General features: G+C 38.5%; 4 protein-coding genes across 6 annotated transcripts in view; all 4 read left to right on the forward strand.

The window, feature by feature from the left end:
• Positions 1-335: 335 nt before the first annotated feature.
• On the forward strand, positions 336-11,577 carry LOC116722361 (macrophage mannose receptor 1-like). 3 transcript variants are annotated; one of them, XM_032566603.1, is made up of 6 exons: positions 336-388; positions 8,241-8,437; positions 8,566-8,785; positions 9,432-9,770; positions 10,651-10,745; positions 11,288-11,577. In XM_032566603.1, exons 1-6 carry the CDS (start codon positions 352-354, stop codon positions 11,384-11,386), a joined length of 987 nt encoding a protein of 328 aa, XP_032422494.1. In that variant the 5' UTR covers positions 336-351; the 3' UTR covers positions 11,387-11,577. The 3 variants fall into 3 exon arrangements, with proteins under 3 accessions (XP_032422494.1, XP_032422496.1, XP_032422495.1); XM_032566604.1 differs by lacking the exon at positions 336-388 and adding an exon at positions 6,130-6,213; XM_032566605.1 differs by lacking the exon at positions 10,651-10,745 and having other exon boundaries at positions 11,288-11,372.
• Positions 395-5,367, forward strand: LOC116722489 (proteoglycan 3-like). The gene is made up of 5 exons (XM_032566634.1): positions 395-2,375; positions 2,497-2,716; positions 2,826-3,164; positions 3,894-3,988; positions 5,120-5,367. Exons 2-5 carry the CDS (start codon positions 2,644-2,646, stop codon positions 5,216-5,218), a joined length of 606 nt encoding a protein of 201 aa, XP_032422525.1. The 5' UTR covers positions 395-2,375; positions 2,497-2,643; the 3' UTR covers positions 5,219-5,367.
• A 1,307-nt stretch (positions 11,578-12,884) lies between the features above and the next one.
• Positions 12,885-16,108, forward strand: LOC116722470 (L-selectin-like). The gene is made up of 5 exons (XM_032566613.1): positions 12,885-13,076; positions 13,956-14,178; positions 14,317-14,649; positions 15,315-15,430; positions 15,547-16,108. Exons 1-5 carry the CDS (start codon positions 13,035-13,037, stop codon positions 15,640-15,642), a joined length of 810 nt encoding a protein of 269 aa, XP_032422504.1. The 5' UTR covers positions 12,885-13,034; the 3' UTR covers positions 15,643-16,108.
• Positions 16,109-22,005: 5,897 nt separating this feature from the next.
• LOC116722196 (IQ motif and SEC7 domain-containing protein 2-like) overlaps positions 22,006-23,348 on the forward strand; it is a 118,660-nt gene continuing 117,317 nt past the window's right edge. The window contains exon 1 of the mRNA XM_032566395.1: positions 22,006-22,151. The gene's annotated coding sequence lies outside the window, so the exon portion shown is untranslated. The remainder of the gene's footprint in view (positions 22,152-23,348) is intronic.

The following is a 23,348-nucleotide window of genomic DNA, read 5'->3' on the forward strand; positions in this document are numbered from 1 at the left end:
AGCAACACTTTTCAGCTTTCAGCTGCAGCAACACTTTTCAGCTTTCAGCTGCAGCAACAGTCTTCAGCTTTAGGGGTTGAACATTTTTTACATCCAACCAGCTTCGTTCACAGAAATATTTTCCCCTGAAATGAAAACATTTTCTTCGGAGCGTCTTGAGGGAAATGAGTGATGTGTAAAATAGGATGTAAATGACTCTGGTTTGAATAGTATGAAGTTTCATGAATGGTTCAGGTATTGTCAGCATAAAATGCAAATCGTTCGCATCGTTCCTTTGCATGTCCGTGACAACAGAATCATAAGTGCAACAATAAACAGCTGCAGGTCTGCAGTCAGGCTGCAGCAGCAGAGATGATGGACGCGCTTCACTTCCTCACCGCTGCATCACGTAAGGCTTCGCCTGCTTCCTCTTAACAAAGCTTTATTTTTACCACTGTGAGGTCATGAGGTCAATATCTGAAACATTCTCTGTTAAAATATACTCTAAGTATATTCAAAAACACGTATCAGCTGCTCTAAAAGACCTCAATAAGGTTTTATTGCTTATGACAAACTCAGATTTTAAGATTAACATAGAAAATGCTCAATTTAATATCTTTTTATGAGATAATAATAATAGTTAGGAGGATGCAGATGTGTTAGTTTAAATTTGACTTTCACAAAATAAACTCAAAGACTGACTATTATTGTTTTATTTTATTTGTTGTGTAATATAAGGCTTACACTATTGTGACCAGTTATGTGCATGATTGATACTGAAATATTGATGCTTCTGCCTTCCGGTACCTTCATGCTCTAAGATCAATTCTCAAATCCAAGTATCAATACTTTCAATACTTCAGTCATTTGAGATAATGTAGCTAAACAAAAGAACTGATAGAAAGTAACTCAGACTGAGGCAGCGTTGATGGGAACTACTTTTTCTTCCGCCTGGTGAGTGTGTAATGCGTCTCTCACTCAGACATAAACACAACGAGAATCACATGGAGTCGTTTCAGATTTCATTTTATAGAAGTTCTTAATAACTAAACAAAGGTAGGTTTATTACTTTGGGTTTTTTTAGTTTGCAACATTTTCACATATTTTGTATGATTTCCTGCTGCTGTTAAAATACTAAAGGAGGTTTCGGTCTAAATGTATTTCTGAGTTTAAAGTGAATAGATTTGAGTGATGTCTTCGTTTTAGGAAGCCAAGATTTGAATTACAACAGTTCTTTTAGACTTACGAGGCAAATTGCATGTTTTTGCACAAAGTATCGGATCGGTTTCACCAATACCAGCTTCAGTTTTACTCAGTATTGGACCAGTATTAGTGGAATCATCACTAACTGGCTGACAGGTGCAAACAGCTAACGGCGAAACGCACCATGAACTCATGAATGATTCAAAGCACCAAAAAACCTCAACAGAAAACGCTGCAATCAAAATAAACAGGAGCAAAAAATATCAACTAAACAAATGCCAATTAAAAGAAAAAAGTTAATCACTACAAACCTGTTCCAAAAAGTGGAAATCCTCCTGACCACTAGGGGGAGTATGGAGTATGTAATATTACCAAAGTAAATATGCTGCTGATCTGTAATACTGTAAAAGACACAAACTTTTCTTTTCTTCTCCAACTTTCTCATTCACATCCTGTTAAAATTAAAGTCTTTACTGATGTCGGTCCCATGTGGTGGCGACGCCCCCTGGTGGTCTGGAGCCAGTTTTATACACGCTGTTGCATTCTCTCTCTTGCTTCTGCTTCCTGTGGTTGCAGCAGTTTTTAGTTGTAGATTTTTGCTGCTGTTTTCTGTCTTTATGGGGTTTTTTGTTTCCAGTGTTTCTCTGTTGGATTAGTTTTTTGTGTTTGAGTTTTAGAGTTTGCAGCTTTCATGTTTCTGCATGATGTTTCTCTGACTGTGAAGAATTTGCACCTGTCGGCCAATGTCTTATACTCTGTCTGAGCAGCCAACTGATTTTTATTACCATAAACTTTAAACGGACCAAACTTTAGGGTGAGTTTTGCAAATGTTGTACTTCATTGCATATTGTGAAGTGAGCTGTTTTAATGCTTCCGAATATTAGTGAATATAAAACATATTGGAGTATTTGAAAATCCTGAAGTTTTTTCCCTTTCAGGACCAACATGGTGGATAATGAACTGCAGATGAAATGAGTTTGCTGTGTTTGTGCTGCAGTGCTGTGTGTCGCCTCGGCGCTCCCTGAACGCCTGTTTGTTTTTGTCAATGAGTTGATGACCTGGCCGGACGCTCAGAGTTTCTGCAGACAGAACTACTTGGACCTGGTGACGGTCAGCAGCATGGAGGACATGACGCTCCTGAACAAAATGGTGGATCTGGACGCCATGGTCTACATGACGCAAGTTTCAAACATGTACGTTCGAAAATGCACAGCTGCTCATTTAGTTCCAAGTCCTTCCACAGGTTTCTTGTAGTTAAATGTTGAAGCTGAGTCACTGCGCAGTTTTCACTCAGATGTGATGTGCTGCTTGCAGCGAGCCTGGATCGGTTTGTCTGAGGACCTGAACAGCTGGAGGTGGTCCATTTCTGACCCAAACTTCTACAGAGACGGAGAAGCTGCGTTCAGGAACTGGAACGTTGGGGAACCAAACAACTACCATGGAAAAGAAAGCTGCGGCGGGATGTGGAACAACGGCTTCTGGAACGATAATCCCTGCCAGATGTTCGCCAAAGCAATCTGCCACAACGTGCAGGGTGAGAACGGAGGATCAGTACCAAACCTCTGCATTTATGTCTTAACGAACATGACACCATAACTCAAAAATAAATTAATCAGGATGAACTCTTGACCTTTCCTCTGCAGAGCAGAATGTTTCGCTGATCTTCATCAACCAGACGATGAGCTGGCCTGCAGCCCAGAGCTACTGCAGAGAGCATCACACTGACCTGGCCAGCGTGAGGAGCATGTCAGAGAACGAGCAGATAAAGGGCCTAGTCCAATCAGCAGGAGAGATTCAGGCCTGGATCGGTCTGTACAGAAACTCCTGGATGTGGGTGGATGGCAGTAATTCCTCCTTCCGCCACTGGAGAGCGTCGGAACCCAACGGGTCAGAGGAGAACTGTGCAGCAGCAGCTCATGCAGACGACGGGCAGTGGGAGGACTGGCCTTGCTCCTGGAAAATGCCTTTTTTTTGCAACGCAGGTAAGCCTTGATTCTTAAGATTTCCTCAGTAAAATGATTTTATCTTCTGTTCAGACAGTTTGTTTCAGCTAACAACTTTCAAAAGGATTTAGTTCAAATATTGAAAAGGTTCAGAGCAAAACCTTTATTTCAGAACGTCCATCCGTCAGCTGACCTGCTGACCCCGGCTGGAGGGTCACTTTGCATCCATCTGCTTCTCTAAAAGTCACAAACATTAAATCCTTAAACAAATCTAATCTCCACAGAGTTCGCATCGGGTTGTGATTCAGAGTTACAGAACTTTAAAGAGATTGCAACAGATTAACTTTCCTCTTCTGTGAAATATCTCAATATTTTCTGCAGCAGGTCAGGACAGAAGTGGCTCAACAGAGCCTTAAAAAGCCTGATTTCATAAATTCCTCCAATTTAAACACAAAACAGTGACGATTTACGGCTTTTCTTCACCTGGAAACCGACCTGCTGGTAGAAAACAATACTGCCATAAACAAGGTGGTTATGAAGGAATAAATAGCTGAGATTTACCTCTTTCAATCTGCTCTGAAGAAAAGAAACAAACTGAAGTACAAATAATGCAAAGAAAACTGATCCGAGTAGTCGTCCCTGTGGCGCTCCAGGACTGCGACTGGTCCAAACCCAAATCAATGGGTTTGATGCCAAACCAAGATTTAAAAACAGTTTTTCTTTTCATGTCAAATGGAGAAGGTTGTGACACCAGTTTGTTTGTCAAAGTTCCAGGTTCAAAGCAGGTGGTGAAGGTGAAGCTGGTGAAGTCTTCCTCTCTGGACCTGAGTGACCCGGCGGTGCTGGCAGACCTGCTGCAGCAGGTACTGGCTTCTGGGTTAGGACGGAAATCTGCTATAACGCTGCACACTGGGGGAAAACTCAACAGCAAACTGACAATCAAAGCAAGATTTAATGAAATTAAAAATAACCAAACAGCAAAGGTAAAATCACATGCATGAAAATACTGTGAAGTAACTGAGCAGAATCATATTAAGAAACATACAAATTATTCATTTCTGCAGTTAAAACCAACAGATAATTTACATGAAGAGATAATAAAACAGAGCAAACAGCAGACATGGAAACACTCACTGAGTTTCTGTTACAAATGATCTCAGAACTTTGTCAATATTCTGCTTATGTCAAGAAAACACAATTTTGCAATTGTGGTGTTTCCATAAAGTAAGAAATGAAATTATAATCACACGTCAATAAGTTTGTTTGATGCAGTAAATCGTTAAAAACCAAACCTCGCCATGATCCTCCTACCACTTCCTGTCGTCTACTTCTTTGTATTTTCCTCCAGTAGCATCATCTGGTTGTTCATCATGTGACTCGTGCGATGCAAAAATAATGTTTCCATTGCGGTTTTTCAAAATACACTAATTTCCATAGAGCTGAAAAGTTCTTTGACTAAATAAAATACTATTCTTGGTTCTCATTACCTTCCTGATGGTGTAAAAATCTGTGTTTGTATTTTGATTAGACACATGACATTTTGTGCCTTTTTGATCGCATTAGCATTCCATACATAGAGCAGGAGAATCAGACTATTTAGAGTTTTCCAGACAGTGGACCACACAAAAACACACACAAATTACAAAGTTTTTTTGTATTGTTGTAACCATTAAAAAATCTCCCCTTCAGTTCAACCGTATGAGTGGAAACACATTGTTGATGTTATCATTATAAAATAACTTGCAATTAAGTTTTGGCAAAAATCAATGTGATTTTTACAGCGTTGTTGTTAGCAGCTGCTGAAAGTAACTTAAAAAAAGTTACTTTTAACTGTAACTTAGTTACTTTCCAAATCAAGTAATCAGTAATCTAACTAAGTTACATTTTCAAGGAAGTAATCAGTAATCCAATAAAAGTTACTTTTTCAAAGTAATATGCCATCACTGGGGATTATTTTTGTCCTGATTGTCAGAAATGAAAATGTTGCGTCTCAGTTTGAACAGAAGCTGAAAGTCAGCAGAGAGGATGGAAACGTCAGGCTGAGCTGGAGGAAAACATCGGATGGAGAAATCTTCCACCAGGAGCCATCATGAACTGGACTCCTCTAAAGAAAGAGCAGCTTCACAAATATAAAGTTTATATTTGTGATGTGATTATCATACTTTGTTTGTGCTGTTAGCTAGAAGATTTGGAGGTCTGAGAGTCTGAATGGGTGAATAAAACATGGCTGATTTAAACTAAATATTGTTTTTTCATTCTTTTAGAGATTGAAGCTTCATCTAGTGAGTATTTCTGAGCTAAACTGGCAGCAGATGGAAATATAAGTTATTAAAATATCTAAAAGTACAGCTAATGATAAATATCATTGGTGGGAACGGCTGGCTAAGAAGCTAGCTGCGCTAACACTAAAGCTCTAATCACAAACATTAGTTTTGCTAACGCTAAAGCGCTACGTCAACATGGTATTTAGTGGAAGCTAATGCACATCAGTGTCTGTGTGATGAGAGCAGAGCTTTATTTGCCTTCCCATATGTTCCAACCAATTATCATTTTGTTTACATGAATTCTATAAAATGTGATTTCATGTGAGTGTTGCACAAGCAGCTCTGAATCTGAAGAAATGCTTAAAAAACCAAAAACTGTTTTTTCCTTTTCCTCGCAATAAATCTGCAAAGTTTTTAAAACGGAAAAAAAAAGTGATTTTAGAAATCTGTTCAGAAAGTCTCACTGTGCTGTCTGAGGTTAGCAGTGAGTCTAAAATATCTTCAAATTAAAATATCTGTTCATAGAACGCTGAACCAGATTTGATCGGGCTTCACTGGTTTTGGGGTAAATTTTGTTTAAAGATGTTTTTCATCCTTTCTGACTGAAGCGCCTTGTAAATAATATGTAAATAAAAGTAGTTTGAATACTTTGAAGTATATTAAATGGATCAAGAATTAAAACCCAGAATAGGAAGAGTTTGCATCCTCTTTTTGCATGTGCGTGACAGCAGTGATATAAATACTATAAGCAGCTGCAGCCTGACGGAGCTGAAGGGAAAAACTCAGGAGGATGGAAATGCTTCACTTCATCACAGCTGCTTCCTGTAAGTGTCTCAGATTATCTCATGATTTTATGCTCCTGTTGCACCCTGGGAATCATTTGAAATTACCATTTTTTGGTAATACACTGACAGAACTTTATTCATTCATGTAATGTATCTTCTGTATTTAATTTAATTGCTTAAAACATTATGTGTAGTTATTTCTGTTCAGACGCAGAAGAATCTGAGCAACACGTCACTGTTAGCATCAGTAGAAGAAGAAGCTCTGTAATGTGACTGTTTTCTGTCTGCTGCTGCTCCAGAGAAAACAATCCCAAAAATACAAACCAAACGGAGTCCCGTCTGTTTCATGAGAGCAAAGTTCTGATCTGCTGCCATAAAATCAGCAGCTGAACCTGCAGGAGGACAAAGATTCACTTCCTAAAATTATACTCAAGAGTGAAAAAGTTTCTGGAAAAAACACTAACAGATCAAAAAATCTGGTTTCATATTTAAAAATCACATTTTCCAACAGACAAAAAGAATAAAGTTATGTGCAAAGTAAAAAAAAATCATTACAAAATAATTTAAGGCAGAAAAAACACTTTGTGTTCTTTTTTATTTTCAATATAAAATGTATTAAATTGTTACATCATAATGTATGCAGGTTAGAAAAGGTAAAATACTTCCAGTGACAATATATACAGTAGTTATTACTTCATTTTTATGAATTTGAAACTAACAGCAAAACTACAAAGATTGTGTTCAAGCAAGAGGTCTCACTTTGACATTGGAATATTACTCAGGTAAAAGTAAAATGAACAAAAAAGTTTTAAAACTACTAAAATTACATTTAGTCCAAAAAGTTACTCAAGTAAATATAACTGAGTAAAAGTACTTAACCTGTGAAACCTACAGAGAAGGATTTTGGGTCATAGGAAAAAAATTAATTATTTTCTCAGAATTGTAACAAAAAAATGTACTTAAATCTGACATGCATTAAATCTGCACAAATAATATCAATAAAGCTGATTTTTCCCAGGTAACCATCATCACTAAAGTCAGAATTAAACAAAGAGTTGAAGTTCTGAATAAAAAAGTCTAAAGAACAGATTCTACAGGACATGGCGACGATAAGTGAAATAATGTCCGACTCAACGTTTGAATCTTCATGTCACTGACGGAGCCACCTTTCCCTAAACCTGCCCCGCCCAAACCTGCCCCGCCTGTCCAAATGGACCAGTTACACCGGGCCAAAACAGTTAGTCCACAACTAGATTTACGTTCACAATCCAGCATAATCTAAAAAAAACGCAGATTTATCCTCTTCTCACAAAGTGCTCTTTTTTATACGTTTCTGTAAAAATTGCAGGAAGTTTGAGGCGATAACTGAGATGCTAACGGCTCAGTGACCTCAATGACCTCAATGACCTCAGTGACCTCTGTGACCTCAGTGACCTCACTTCCGCTCAAGTTTTAAGAAAAAACCATCCATCCATAGTGAATGAATTTGCCTGTTGGAATGAATGAATAGTGAATAGTGAATAGATGGATAGTGAATGAAAAACAAACATGTTTTAATTAAAGATTCACCGCACACACACACACACACACACACGCGCACACACAAACACACGCACACACACACACACACACACCCACACACACACACACACACACACACGCGCACACCAACACACACACACCCACACACACCTGCAGTTTTTGTTAAAGTTTGTTATAGAGAAAAATCTGATTTGGAAAAATTTTCTTTTGTCTGATTTTGATATTTTTTGTGACTTTTATGAATTATTGTCATTTTCGTTCATGACAACCAAAATTTCCACTTAACATTTTATTTTGGTTCACCTGATGATGTAGTTTTTAAATCTTAACTAACTGATCATTTGATCAGTTGAGTAAACTTTTTACCAAATACTTTTTACTTTTACTTGAGTAAAATATGTTGAAGTAGAGCTGCTCTTTCTTCATTATAATTTCTGCCTAAAACAGGAAAAGTTTTTCCTTGTTATTGTCAGGAAGTAGATCCGTCTCTGGCTGTTTCAGCTGCTGCTGTGTTTGTGCTGCAGTGCTGTGTGTCGCCGCGGCCCCCCCTCCACTCCTGTTAGTTTTTGTCAATGAGTTGATGACCTGGCCGGACGCTCAGAGTTTCTGCAGACAGAACTTCTTGGACCTGGTGACGGTCAGCAGCATGGAGGACATGATGCTCCTGACCGACATGGTGGATCTGGACGCCATGGTCTACAACAGCTCAGATTTCAAACATGTAAGTTTGTTAGAATTTGGTCTAAAACCTGCACTGGTGCAACGAGACAATAAAAAATAAAAACGACTTCTGAAAGGCAGAACTGTTTGTGTGTTTATATAAATCAGAACTTTATGTGCTGCTTGCAGCGAGCCTGGATCGGTTTGTCTGAGGACCTGAACAGCTGGAGGTGGTCCATTTCTGACCCGAACTTCTACAGAGACGGAGAAGCTGCGTTCAGGAACTGGAACGTTGGGGAACCAAACAACTACCTGGGGGCAGAAAGCTGCGGAGTCATGACGCATTTTGGAGGTTTTGCTGATGTAGAGTGTGTAAGACTCATGAAACCAATCTGCTGTGACGTACAAGGTGAGGATGACGATTCTGATCGCTCTGCATCCATGACAGAATAGCTAAATGTTTAGCTTAATTTAATATTTAAAATTAGCTTAATTGGATTTAGCTAAATATTTGTATTTGGCTAAATTAACGGCAGCCAAGAGATGACAGGAGACAGTGAGCAGCTGCTGCTTCTTATACATGAAATAAAATACAATAAAAAACCGAAACAAAACAATAATGAGCAGCATTATTGTAAAACTAGCTAAAACATTCATTATGATAACAGTTACAAACAACATTACTCCTGAAACACTCTATGTAATGAAAAGTGTTGAATTATAACACATATAATTAAAACACAGAACTGATCCTAATAGCAACAGAAAAGGGGGAGGAGCTGCGGGTCACTGGTTGCTATGGTAACCAAAAATAAATGGTTATTTTTATAACCATTTATTTTATAAAATAAAATAAATAAATTTATTAAATAAAAACGACTTGTATTTTATTACAAGTCGTTTCTCCAAGTCTGGAGAAATCCAATCCAAAACTTCATCTTCTAACTTCAAGGCTGAAACAAGCAAAGAGCAGATTCTGTGGAGGTGAAAGGTCAAAGCTTTCACTCATTCTACCATGGAGGGTAAAACTGGCTTCATCTTGTGAATATTTTCAGGACACGATGCTTCGTTTGTCTTTATCGACCAACCGATGAGCTGGCCTGCAGCCCAGAGCTTCTGCAGACAGCATCACACTGACCTGGCCAGCGTGAGGAGCTCATCGGAGAGCGAGCAGATGAAGGGCCTAGTCCAATCCGCTGGAGAGAAAGCAGCCTGGATCGGTCTGTACAGAAACACCTGGTTGTGGGCGGATGGCAGTAACGTCACGTTCAGCCACTGGAGGCCGCCAGGACCTAATGGAAGCGTGGAGAGCTGTGCGGCGTCAGCGCTGAGTGACGGCGGCGTGTGGGAGAACCTGCTCTGCTCCAGACTCCTGCCCTTCTTCTGCTGCGATGGTGAGCCTCCTCAGAAACATGACTTCATCTTCTGTTCGCATCGTTTCTGTTTTGTTTAACTAAAACTAAAGGCTTTAGTTAAATTACTGGAAGAAACTTTTCTCAGCCATCATCCTTCCTACGGTCGCCTGTTGACTTACAGCAGCAAAATCCATTGAACTGACATATTAAATATGTATTTCTGCTTATAAACTAGATCTCTGTCTTGCCGAATGCTTTGAGACAACATTTGTTCCACTGGGACTTTTTAAAACATCTGGGTTTTTTTCATCTGAAACAGAAGAATTGGAGGAAATCTGGAGCATTTCCATAGATTTTCTACAGCTGGAAACATCCATGCTGCAGTAGAAAATAAATGCTGGCCTGTAATTACACAGAATTAATCTAACTGAGGAAATAAATTATAATTCTCAGTTGGGTTCAAAGATCATAGCTGAGTTTTAATGTGATGTAGAGTAAAATTGTAAAAGATGGACGAAAGAGGAAAAGAAAAGTGGTCTGAGTAGTCGTCCCTGAGGAACGACTGCATGTGATTATTTATGAAACACAACGACTGAAACCAGATTAATGTTTCATTTAATGTCATGTTCAGATTTGTACTCTGTTGTACTACATGAAGCAGAACAAGTGAGATGTTTGTTGAGGTCAAAAAGACGTTGAGCCTTTAACCAGTCCTGATTAATGAACTGTTCGCTCTGAGTTTGAGTCTCTTGTTCAGTAGCCATGGCAACGCAGACGTAGAAGGATCGAGGTTTTTCTGCAGAAATGAGATCATTTCCTGCTGTCTGATTTGAAGAAAGAGCTGAGCTAAAACACGAATGTCTGCTCTGACGGAAATTAACAAATCAAAGTAAAAATAATACCAAAAAAATTGGTCCAGTTCCAGGTTCAAAGCAGGTGGTGAAGGTGAAGCTGGTGAAGTCTTCCTCTCTGGACCTGGGTGACCCGGCGGTGCTGGCAGACCTGCTGCAGCAGGTACAGCCTGCTTCATTCACACTCCCCTCGTTTCAGGAGGAGAGCTGTTACAGTCAAAAAGTATTAATGTCATAGGAGGAAAACGTCTGTTTTTCACTGCATGATTCAGTCATTTAGAAATGTCACAGTTTCAAACTAAATACTTAATTAGCTAAATATGTGGTTTAAAATTACGTTTAACTTATAAACTACATATTCAGCTTCAAACTAAATATTCTGCCCAGGCCATATATATGTAGATGGTGTACAATGTTCACTGACCAATAACCAGAAGTAGACACGTGTGTGTGTGTGTGTGGGTGTGGGTGTGTGTGTGTGCGTGTGTGTGTGTGTGTGTGTGTGTGGGGGTGTGTGTGGGTGTGTGTGTGTGTGTGCGTGTGTGTGTGTGTGTGTGTGTTTTGGAGCATCATTTGTGTTTGCTTCACATTTTGCCATTTACTGCCTGTTTGCACCAGGCAGCCTAAATATAAAACAGCTTTCAGGAACTTCAGGGAACGATTTTGTCCAACTTTGATCAAATATTTTTTCTTTTTGTTTGTCAGTTTGAACAGAAGCTGAAGAAGGACAGCAGAGTGGAAGGAGACGTAAAGCTGAGATGGATCGACCAATCAGACGGGAGGATTTTCCACCAGGACGAGTGACAGGAAGACATGTCTGCTGAAAATATTGTTTGTTCGTTATTAACATGGTTTGGTTCTAATATCCTCTTAAAGTAGACAAATAGTACATTTATTTTTAATTTAAAATATGAAGTTTAATGTTTTTATGTAGAAACTAGCTCTGGAAAACGTGTGTGTACCTGAAGCTTCAATAAAACACAACAAACAGCAAACTGGTCTTTTTGTGATTTATTGATCCAAATGATGCAGATTTTATAAATCATGTTGCTGCAATTTTAGCTTTTTCAGTTCAAGCCATAATTTAAAAGAATTTTTCCTATTTAAAAACCTCTGATTTTAAAATAAAATGTCTTTATGGTTTTAAGTATAAGCCACCAAACTAGTAAATAATATTAATAGAAAACAATCTTGAAACAGAATCACGAAACAAATTATATCTCAAAGCTTCTAGGTGGAAAAATGTGAATGTTGAGTTTGTGGTTGATGTGAAATTGTTCCAGTTTCCAGTGAAGGTTTGATTTATGACGGATGTTTCAGTGAAACTTTCAGGCAAACGAGTCATTTGAGAATCATGGAAATGAAGCCACTTTGAATCGTTCAGATTTCTCTGCCTGCATCCATCAGGCGCAGGATGCAAACGGTCTGCGTTCTCCGTTTGCATGTGCGTGACGCCGCTGGGATAAGTAAATCCAGCAGCTGCAGATCTGCAGTTCTGACCCAAAGGAACCGGGATGGAGGTTCTTCAGTACCTCACAGCCGCTTCAGGCAAGTTCAGGCTTCAGGCGGTTCGTTTTCTCCTGTGCTAATATTCAATGTGAATTAAATCATTTTGTAACTGATCCATAAAATATGTAGCAGTCGGTTTAAATATGGGAGGTTTTACTGGATCTTTTTTAATGTGAATTAATTCTACACACCTGAAAGTTTTCTCTCTCTTTTAGCAAAATTAATTACTTTTATTCTAAAACAATTGTTTTATTGCTAACATAACATAACATGGAATATTGCAGTTTCGTACTGTTATTCATGACATTTATTTGTTGTCTACCAAGTAAGTTTAACAAACATGTAAAGTCCATTTATGTAACATATTTTTAGTTGTTTGTCAGACAGAATATTGTAGCTTTTTGTGTTTTCACAACATAACCGATTTTTCAAAACCATTTTTGTCCATTTATAAATCAAGATAATTTGCTTTTTTAACTCAAGACTACAGAGAGTTAAATCTGATTTAAACTGCATTTCTTAAACAAAACTTATTGTATGTTTTTTAACAATCCTGCTCTGTTACACTATTTTATTAACTGTATATGAATTTTTCTGCTTTTCCCTCCACAGTCCCGGTTTCTTTTTGTTTTATATTTTACATTTCTGTGAATCTGCATGCTCCTGATGCCGGTACAGCTTAGTTTTCTCACAGAGGGACAATAAATGATATTTCTATTATTTTCTATATTTAAAAACTTTAAAAATGAAATGTTCCAAAAGCTCACCAGTGTTTTGATGCGTTGGTGCTGCAGTGCTGTTTGCCGCCTCGTCTCTTGCTGAACGTCAGTTTTATTACGTCAACGAGTTGAAGAACTGGACGGCGGCTCAGAGCGTCTGCAGGGAACAGTTCGTTGACCTGGTGACCTTAAGCAGCTTGGAGAACGTGACGACGCTGGTCGACATGACCGACGTGAAGAAGATGGTCGACGGACACGACAAGCATGTAAACAAACACGTTTGTTTCTGTTATTCATTTTTAAATAACCTCGTATTTAATTTTGAGAAATAAATTGTTTGACTTTACAACTGTGATGGAAATAAAATCCACATAAATACTAGAGGAGAAACCGCCGGGTTAACCTGCGTCAGCTGAATATTAAATTATTATTAAGACAAGTTTTAAAAAATTGTTTTTAAAGGAAGAATAAAATAACCAAAATAACCTTCAGCATGATTTTGTTTCTAATATTTTGTTCATAAAATTAGAAATTCGAGGATTTTTTTCAAAATTTGTCTGGTAAAACTTTCATAAAAAGTATCCAGAAATTCAAAGATGTTTAGAATAAAGTTTGTTTGTATGTATTTATGTAAATTACAGTCAGAAAAAGCAGCTTTGCCTCTTGAAGACCGGAGCTGTTTGTGTTTTAAAGATTGTTCAGAAGCAAAGCTGCTGGTGGTGAAAGAATAAAAAAAGACCTGCGGATGTAACGAGTCAATGCAGAAAGAACGACTTCTTTCAGATCTTCATGAGGCCTGAATATTCTAAATTTTTAGGAAATTTGTCTAAATTGTGCATAAAATAATCTTTTAGAATACAAACATTTGATTCCATCAGTTTGCCTGGTTTAATAATAACGCTTGAATTGTACATTTATAAGCTACATGTAATGTTCATACACTTTAATTTGTTATTTTTATCTCTAAGACATAAATTATTCATTACTGACATAAAAATCCATCAGTATTAGGTGAAGGCAGGAAACCTTCCTGTCTCGGTTCTGTAAAAGTTTTATAGTTTATGATCATAAAGTGTCTTTGGAGGAAGTTTGTTTCTCAGGAGGAGGAAGGAGGTTTCTCAACCTGAGGGTCTGGGTCTCTGCAGCGAGCCTGGATCGGACTGTTGGACGAGCCGAACAACTGGAGCTGGTCGCTGTCCGACCCGAACGTCTTTAAGAACCCCGGAGACTCCGACTTCAGAAACTGGCAGCAAGGACAACCTGACAACAATCAGAGCCCTGAAGACTGCGTGAGGATCTACGACGACGGGCTGTGGAACGACTCGCCCTGTGGAAACTACGAAAAGTCTGTGTGCGCTGACGTGAACGGTGAGGATCCAACATGTTCGCCTAACTCTCCGTTTTCTGGACTTCTTCTTCCCCGCATGGTGAAGATCTGGTACCAGCTTCAGATTTCCACATCCTGCCTCCGAGACAGATTCATTTTTCTCTGGGTTCTCGTTTCAGGACCGGATGTAACGTTTGTCCTCGTTGAGCAGTTTTTTCCCTGGGCCGGCGCTCTGGCCAACTGCAGGCAGCATCACACAGACATGGCCGTCGCCAGAGACCCGTCAGACAACCAGAAGATAAAGCAGCTGATGCCGATTGGCCAGTACGCCTGGATCGGGCTGAACAGAAACTCCTTGACCTGGGTGGACAGAACCAGCACCGCGTTCACTCACTGGAGATCAGGGGAACCGAACAGCCCGGCCGAGAAATGCACCGTAGCAAACTTTGATGACTCTGGAAAGTGGGAGGACTGTCCTTGTGACTGGAACTTCCCGTTCTTTTGTTATGGAGGTGAGTTCTGACTCATTTCGGCCTAGTCCAAACACAGCCGGGTCTTTTTAAAGCAATTAAATATTTATTTCTATAAAATAATCTCATCCATGCCTGATTGGTTTAAGAAAAAATGTCATCCATGAAGCCACTGAATTACACCACTGATCGTTGCTTTGAATATGCCAAACCCATAGGGGGCAGTGTAGGGCAAAGCAAAAACCTACCCAATCAAAACTTCCTGTTAGGATTTAAACGTGGAGATTCATTTGTGTGGACAGACAGAGAGGTTGAGCTATTTTAAAATACCGAGTAAAAAGTTAATAAAACACAAGATAATATCAAAGTTTATTTCTGCAGCACATTTACAACCTTCACAACAATCACAGGTAGATAAATGATAAAACAAACAAAAATAAAATTATGACATTTATACAAATGGTAGAAAATGCCAAAAAAATAAATAATATTAATAAAATCTAAGACATACTTAATTTCGGCTGCAGTGATTTTCCAAAAACTGGGATCTGTGATTCATGTTGAATTCAGAATGTGGAGGTTTGTGGAGGCTGGACAGCATCGTGCGTCAGGGACAGCGTGGAGGGACAGCTGACAGGTTCTCCTTTCCACAACGCGACGTGTTGGAACAAAACTATCATAACTCAGTTTTCTCTGTTCTTCATCAGATAAAGAGCAAAACGTTCTGGTTCCAGTTTCAAAGCTTGTGGTGAAGCTGAAGGTGGTGAAGCCTTCCTCTCTGGACCTGAACGACGCCGCTCTGCTGGAAGACCTGCTGATGAAGGTACAACCCTCATCCTCCTCCAGGATTCCTGTAAAAGTTTCATCACACACACACACACACACACACACACCCACACACACACACCGGACCGGGACTCTCAGTTCTTTGTGTGTCAGTTTAAGCAGAAGCTGAAGGACGACGGCGTGGAAGGAAACGTCAGACTGAGCTGGAAGGAGCAACCAGATGGAACAACCTTCCACAAGGAGGGATGAGGATGACCTTTAACCTTTAACCTTCATCTGAAAAGGACTCTCCTCTCATCGATGTTTTTGTTTGCTGTTTTGCTCTTTTCTGATTTTATGCAGAAACCTTTAAAAAAGTTCCAGTCATATGTTTGAGTAAACGTGGAACCACTGGACTGATTCTCCAACACTCTGTGGTTTGTAAAGTTACAGTCAAAATTAACTTCAGTTATTTATCCTGTCGTAAGAAAAACAGATGGAGATTCATGTTCAAAAGTCATATTTTCATCTTGTTATTCATTCATCTATAAATGTCACAATTTCAGGACACACATGTAGCTCTAAACTGAATATTTAGTTATAAACTAAGTTTCTTCTTAGCTAGCTAAATATTAGTTTGCATCATATTTTTTTTAGCTCCAAACTAGTTAGCAAGCTGGCTAACTAAACATCTGGTTTGAAGCTAGTGAGTTTGTTAACTAGATCTTTAGTTTGAAACTTAGCAGTTTATTTCTTTAAACAGTTATGTGTGTTAATCAATTATGGAAATAAAACATAATAAAAATACTATAATCTGACGTCTGCTCTGATTCATTTGTATGCTTTTATGTTACACTCAGATAGATGAACAATAAAACGGGGATTCTATTTAAAAATGACAACAAATGTCCCACAATAGATGTTTATCAAAAATGACCAGTGATCTTTGTTCCACAGGTTGGGTTAAATTAGCGGCTCTAAGCCAGATTAATTCAGCTGGACTTTCTGCTCTGCCCCGTGTTCTCCACCAGATGGCAGCACAGTTTAACAACCTGCTGCAGAGTCGATCTGTTTTTTAAAGGGGACCTATTAAGCAAAATTCACATTTTGTATGTTTTACTTCCATTTGTGTTTTCGTCTACTTTTAAAAACAAGCACTAAAAAAAACACGGTTGGTTTTTGGCAATGAGTTTTCTGTTGTCTGGAAATTGAGCAAAAACTTCAAGTCACAATCCTGTTACCTAGCAACCCAAACAGAGCTCCAGCACATTTGGTCAGCTGGTTTTACTGCTGTATGCACTGTACAATGGCTGCTGGATGAGATGAGAATTTTGTTGTTGAGATTGGATTGGATGGATGGATGGATGGATGGATGGATGGATGGATGGATGGATGGATGGATGGATGGATGGATGGATGGATGGATGGATGGATGGATTATGAAGACATATTACGACTGTTGTAGATTAAAAAAAAGAGTAAGTTTCCATACAAAAATCTCAGAAATTTTCTAGAAAAAAGATTGAAATTTTGGGATCTCAAGTCTTCAACTTTTCAAACTTGGACGTTTCCAAGTTTTTCTAGGAGTTTTTTTGCAGAATGTTTCTTCTTTGTTCTCCGTCTACATGCTGTCATAATGTAGTATCAGAGTCAAAGACGGTGATTGTAAATGCAAGCCACACTTTTCAGAGTATATGTGTAAAAACATTTTAAACCACTAAACCAGTGGAGCCCAAAGTGGCCCCTGAGGGCCGGCATCCTGCATGTTTTAGTCTCTCCCTGGTTTAACGCACCTGGATCCAATGACGGCTCATTAGAGGCCGAAGGAGAACTTTGACCCACTGAGAAGGTTGTTGGTACCAGGGAGAGAATAAAACATGCAGGATGCCGGGCCTCCAGAACCCACTTTGGGCTCCCCTGCACTAAGGAATTTTGATTCTCTTTTTTCTTTACAAATAATGACGGGTTAGACATTAAATGGGTCAGAAATGTCCTGGCCCGCCGTTCCCAGCAGGTTCTGCGGGGAAGCCGTCAGCGTTCCTCCGGTCCGCTGCTTGTGTTGCGTTGGATGTGGACTGTGAGCCACGCTGCTGTTTTCCCACACAGCTGCTCGCAGCGCCGCAGTCCTGCAGCCCACACGCAGGTCCGGGTTCAGAGGTGCAGGAACGGAGCAACATGGCCGACAACCAGCTGGAGGCAACCACAGAATCTCAAGTTTTTAAAAGTTTTGCTTCACATTTATCCTCCAGTGGATCTGGGTTTTTTTTCTTGTGTTAGTCGCTTCAGCGATATCAAGGATAAACGCGTCCATATGTATATTTGCTGAAGGGAGAATCTCCTTTTCTGCTGGCTCCCTGCAGACAGCCCACATATCATAATATATAAACACTCCTATGCTCTTACTGTGTAAAATCTCGGCATCACATCCCATCCTCCCACTAATCGCTCCAACTAATTATACTTTCTTAAATTCTGCTGATATGAATATGTGAGGGGGTGGCAGAGAGCAGCTGAGTTTCTCTCTGCAGAAACTAACAATGACATTAAAACAAAACTCCAGCTTCTCCGAGCGGCTAGAAATACGAGCCAATTGCTGCAAACTGCAAGAGGCAGAAAGTCACGTAACCCTCCTGTTTTCACGTCAAGCCTCTGCATGTGAAGAGCCTGCAGGCGGATTTAACTTTAAAAAAAGAGTAACAATCTGAAATAACTTTAAATTGGGAGCCTTACTGTTTTGAGACGTCCATAAAACTTGTGGTTCATGTAGAACATCCAGTCAAACCACAGAGGTCATCAAATCAGCGCCATCATTCCCAGATCCGCCTTCGTTTTGTTAATTTAATCTGCAGCAGAGTGAAAGTGATTCTGTGACCTTTTCAGATTAAACAAACTTCAACCAAATGTGTTTATCTAAAGTCATCCACACTGGAGCATCATATATTTTTACTTTTAGTGAGTATCTAACTATTTTGTTTAATGAATTCATAGAAAAGACACTAACTGATTTGGTGACCTTTCTAAAACGGTCAGCACTTGTTAGCAGTGAAACGGCTAAAGCTGTTAGCTTTGGTCCAGCTTGTCGTCGCCATGGTTACTTCCTGGTTCTGAGGCGTCACATTTGATTCCAGGAGTTTTACTTTTCCCCGTTTTGAAGGAAATTTGTCCGTATCTGAAAAATGAATCTTGTTAAAGGCTGAATGTTTAATTTTTATCTTATTTTTTTTACTTCTTCTCTGCAGAGTGAGTGGGTGGAAGTCAGAGCGGAGCGGAGAGAGGAGGAGGAGGAGAAGGGTTATGAAAAGAAAACGTCTAAAGATAGTTGAGAGAGAAGCAGCGAGGGACAGCACTGCAGCTGCTTTCCTCCTTCACTCACGTTCATTTAAAAATAAGTTTATTCAACCATCAGCATGACATCTTACTAAAACATGTGATATATTTACATGTTTCTGTATTAAATTAGAAATTTTAACACTATCGTCACATAAATCTTAACAGCAACCATCTAAGCTGCTAAAGCTAATATGTTAAAGCTGGAGCAGCAGGCGGTCCGGTACTTTATGAACAGCAGAACTGGATGAGTGACGGTTCTGCAGCCTCGTTTGGTCTCAAGATGTAAAACTCTGAACTCCTGCAGTTTTCAAAGCACCGATTAAAAATTAAAATCATTTCTTTCTAATGGGAAATTAGAATGTTTAAATGGTGAATATAATCACGACTTTACGCTGCAGCAGCTCCTAATGATTTATTTCATCACTAAAAACATCAACAGATTATTTGATAAACTTCCATATTCTCCTTCTCGACTGATTAAAACTCATTGTGTTGTTTTGTTCCTTGTCTTTTCATCTGTTAGTGTTTAAATACATTTTGGCATTTTTGTGGAGTTTTGATGTTAAAAGCTTCACAATGTGACAGTAAAGCCAATAAATCAATATTTTGCTGCAGCAGAACTCATAAACATGCTGCAGTTCTGCATCTGAATGGCTCTTTCATTTGACTTTTTCATCCGGGCTGCAGAAATAGTTCAGTTTATGCAAATAAATATTAACCTGTAAAAAAAATTTCTTCATGATTCAATAAACACATGTCTATTAAACTTTTTATTTTTCTAAATATTTCTGTGAGATTAAGCTACAATAAAAGCTGAACCGGCAAATTAGTAAGAATAGATGACTGGATTTATTTATTTTATTTACATATCCATAATCAATTATCATTATTTCTGATCTTAAATTCTATTTTAAAGTTTTTACAAAAGTCTGAGCAACCTAATGTTAATTAATCACTGAGATTATTTAACCTTAAAGATTCTTTAATCTCAAGTTCTATGAACTTATATATTATATAAGTTATAATATATAAGCTGTATTGACCTTTTGAAGTCAATACAAGTCAAATTTTTGAATTTGTATTCAAAATATAACTTTTTGAATATAACTTCAAAAAGTTACATTCAGTTAATCAGGAATATACACTGAAAAAGAAAAGAGCTGATAAAAAAATGAGTTAATTTGTTGTAAGTAATCAAATTAAGTTTATCCAAATAAATATATTAAGTTTATTAAGTTTTCATGATAAACAATTACAAATTAATTTTGACAAATTTAATTCGATTACATGTAACAAATTAACTATTTTTAAGTTCTCTTTTTTCAGTGTAAATATTAAACTGAAACAGAATAAGTAATAATTCAGTGCAGTGATACATTTTAACTGACTGGTGGATATAATTGAGGAGGAAACATAAAAATGCGTTTGGTTTCAGTTTTCTCCTCTTTAAATGTTTTTGTGTCGCTGCAGCTGCAGGAAGCAGCGGGATGACCTGCAGCACCTGATGCAGCTTCCTGAGGAGAATCTGCTGCAGCTGCAGGAAGCAGCGGGATGACCTGCAGCACCTGATGCAGCTTCCTGAGGAGAATCTGCTGCAGCTGCAGGAAGCTGATCAACAGAGCCTCCAAAGATAGGGAAAACACAGAGGTCTCACTCTTCTGTTGTTTTCCAACCACTTCACTGTTCAGATTCTGATTGGTCACACAATAGAATCAGTTTATTAAAGAAACTCCAGACCCGGTCAGTAAATTAGAACATTATTGAAAAGTTCATTAATTTCAGGCAGTTTAAGTGAAACACATTATATAGGTGAAATACTTACAGAGGGAAGTTTGTTAGCCTTTATTTCTGTTAGTTATGATTTTACACTTAGAGTTAACAAAAATATCAGAATATTACATCACATGAATAAAAAACTTTTAAAAACAGAAATGTGAGCTTAATGGAAAGTATTTTTAATATCTACTTTTGACATTTTCAAACGGTGCTTTTAATCTGACAGATGAGACTCATTAGGACACATATTCTAATTTACTGAGATTAATAATCTGGTGGTTTTATGGCCAGACCCCAGATTATCAGACCTTTAGATTTAACTTTAGTTAATAATAACATTGATTAATTCAACTCTTTATTCCAACATTTAATGATGATTTCTGATGATGGTTTTAAAATGTAATATTTGTTTGTTGCTTTATGTTTTCATACTTTCTGTTTTTCTCATGTAAACATTTTGAACTGCCTGTTGCTGAAATGTGCTACACTAATAAACGCTCAGGCTCATCTTGCTCTTCTAGTTCAGTTATAAAGCAGGAAACAAACCGATTCAATCAGAAAACTTAAACATGGTCAACAGAAACAAAGTGGAGATTTTCAGATCATATGATCCATAAAACGTTGCATAACCTGCTGCAGTCCGTAGTAAGGGCCAGGGAGTTGGATGAAGACAAACTTTTATACAAATACAGTTTTATAAACGTGTAAAGTTTATAAAGTGTCATTTTTGCTTTTGGTATAATTTGTCTTGTTTTGAAAAAGAAACTTGACAGAGGAAGGTGAGGTACAGCGGCGCCCGGTAACCGTTCGGTTACCACATCCGTCCAAGAATAGTTCAAATCTGAAAATACTTGAGACTCACGCTAAAAATAGATATAACAAAATTTGGTTCAAACACCAAATATATATTAATATTCATTATTACACACAGTGGAAAATATCTTGGCACTGCTGCAGAAGTTACATCTACGGTATTGCTTATATCCGCCCTTCAGGGTTCAGCCAATCGGAACAAGGAAAATGGCTGCTGCTCCTGAATAACGCCAACCAATAGTGTGTCATTTTCTTTAAATTATCCTAAAAATGCTTCACGAAAAAAAAATCTGCAAATAGATCTTCCATGAAAAATCCATAAATATTGAACTGTGAATATCCTGCAGTCCAACAGTCCTGATCAGGTTCATAACTGTTTTGCTCTCATGCTCTTTAACGTTTCATGATTTGCTAAGTAATATATTTGTTTTCATATTTTGTGCATTGTATACTTTTTATTATGACTTGAGATATTTTGCATGTCCTGTTCTAAATACTTGTTTGACAGGGGAAGCTCATTGGTGGCGCACCGCCTCCAAGCCTTCATTTTCCACTTAAATAAATAAAATTCAGCTTTTCAAACATGACGTTGGTTGATAAACTAATAAATAGCTTTTCATTAAGCATTGTGATTCTGCTTTTTAATGCAAAAAATCCTGAACTGTCCCTTTAACACAGTGCCTCCACCCCCATGCAGTGTTTCTCAGTCAGAGTTGCGCATCCTGTCAGCAGCAGAGGATCTGTGCGGCGGTCTGCAGCCACAGCTCCCAGCAGCGGATGATGGTGACAGATGGAGGTTGTTGGTGATTTGGATTATTTTCGTTCCTCAGCGGCGGAGACACACCGAGCTGCAGCCGGAGGTGAGTTCTGTTCGGGCCGGTTCCGAAGCGCTGCATCACGGCCACTGTCTGGGTTCTAATGAGTCCGTGCGTTTTCTGCGTGAAGGTCCGCACGCGCCAGGAAAACACCAACTTCACCCTCAGCGGGTTTTTTTCTTTACAGACGAGCTTTGAACTGTCCGGTTCCGGTTTTATTCGCTCGAGCCTTTCCTCCTGCCTTAATTAGCGCTGGAGGTTAATTGGTCTCTCTCTCTGACACACACACACACACACACACACACTCTCTGCAGGGACAGAATGAAACGTTTAAATTGAAGCCATTTTCTCCGGCTGCTGATTCGCTTCATTTTCTGGGTTGAGGTCTGAGGGCCTGTTGGAGGTTCAGATTCTAACTCATCATCTGTGCGTCAAAGATTTATTACACTAATATGGCAGCGTGAATGCTCTTCTGTCATATCAGAATGCTGCATTATAATCATCATGTTTCATGGTTTAACTGTAAATAAAAGTATATAAAGTTCATAATGTTGCTAACAGAGAAATAATCTGTTAGCAAGGGGGGAAAAGTTAAAAAAGGGGAAAAACTAAGCAAATGATAAAGGAAAAATATGACAAATGTCTAAAACGTAATAAAATCGATGAGAACTTACAAAAAGTTTTGTACTTTTCTTGTACTTCAAAGTTTCTATATATTGTATGATTGATTTAGTTTTGTAAATGAATCCCATCAGTAAATAAAGTGATCTGGATCCAGTCACAGCAGGATCAACATAAAAGCTGCGACTCGTTTTCAATGACATGAACAGTAAAACAGTTGATAATCCAAACTATTTATGTGAAAATAAAACCAAATTCCAGCTCTGCTCCTCTTCTGTCATCTGCTGGTTCCCAGCAAAATGTAGCTTAAACAAAACCCAAACAGGCTTAATGACAACAGTCATGTCAGTGTTTACTACAGCATCACTTTCATATAAATCTTGACATCATATTTGCAACAAGTAAACATTTTATCCTTAAAGTTGATGCTTTAAAGGAGGAAAAAATGGAAACAAATAAGAGAGAGTCTCACCAAACTCTTGTGCCAGGCATCTGACCCAAGCTGCCTCCTGATATGATGTGTGTGTGTGTGTGTGTGTGTGTGTGTGTGTGTGAGCAGCCAAGTGAATGTGACTTCAGAGCTAAAGTGATCAGGATGATTAGAAAGGTTGAGCAGTTAAA

This window comes from Xiphophorus hellerii, chromosome 1 (genome assembly GCF_003331165.1).
Source record: "Xiphophorus hellerii strain 12219 chromosome 1, Xiphophorus_hellerii-4.1, whole genome shotgun sequence".
In the NCBI taxonomy this organism is placed as follows: Eukaryota; Metazoa; Chordata; class Actinopteri; order Cyprinodontiformes; family Poeciliidae; genus Xiphophorus; species Xiphophorus hellerii.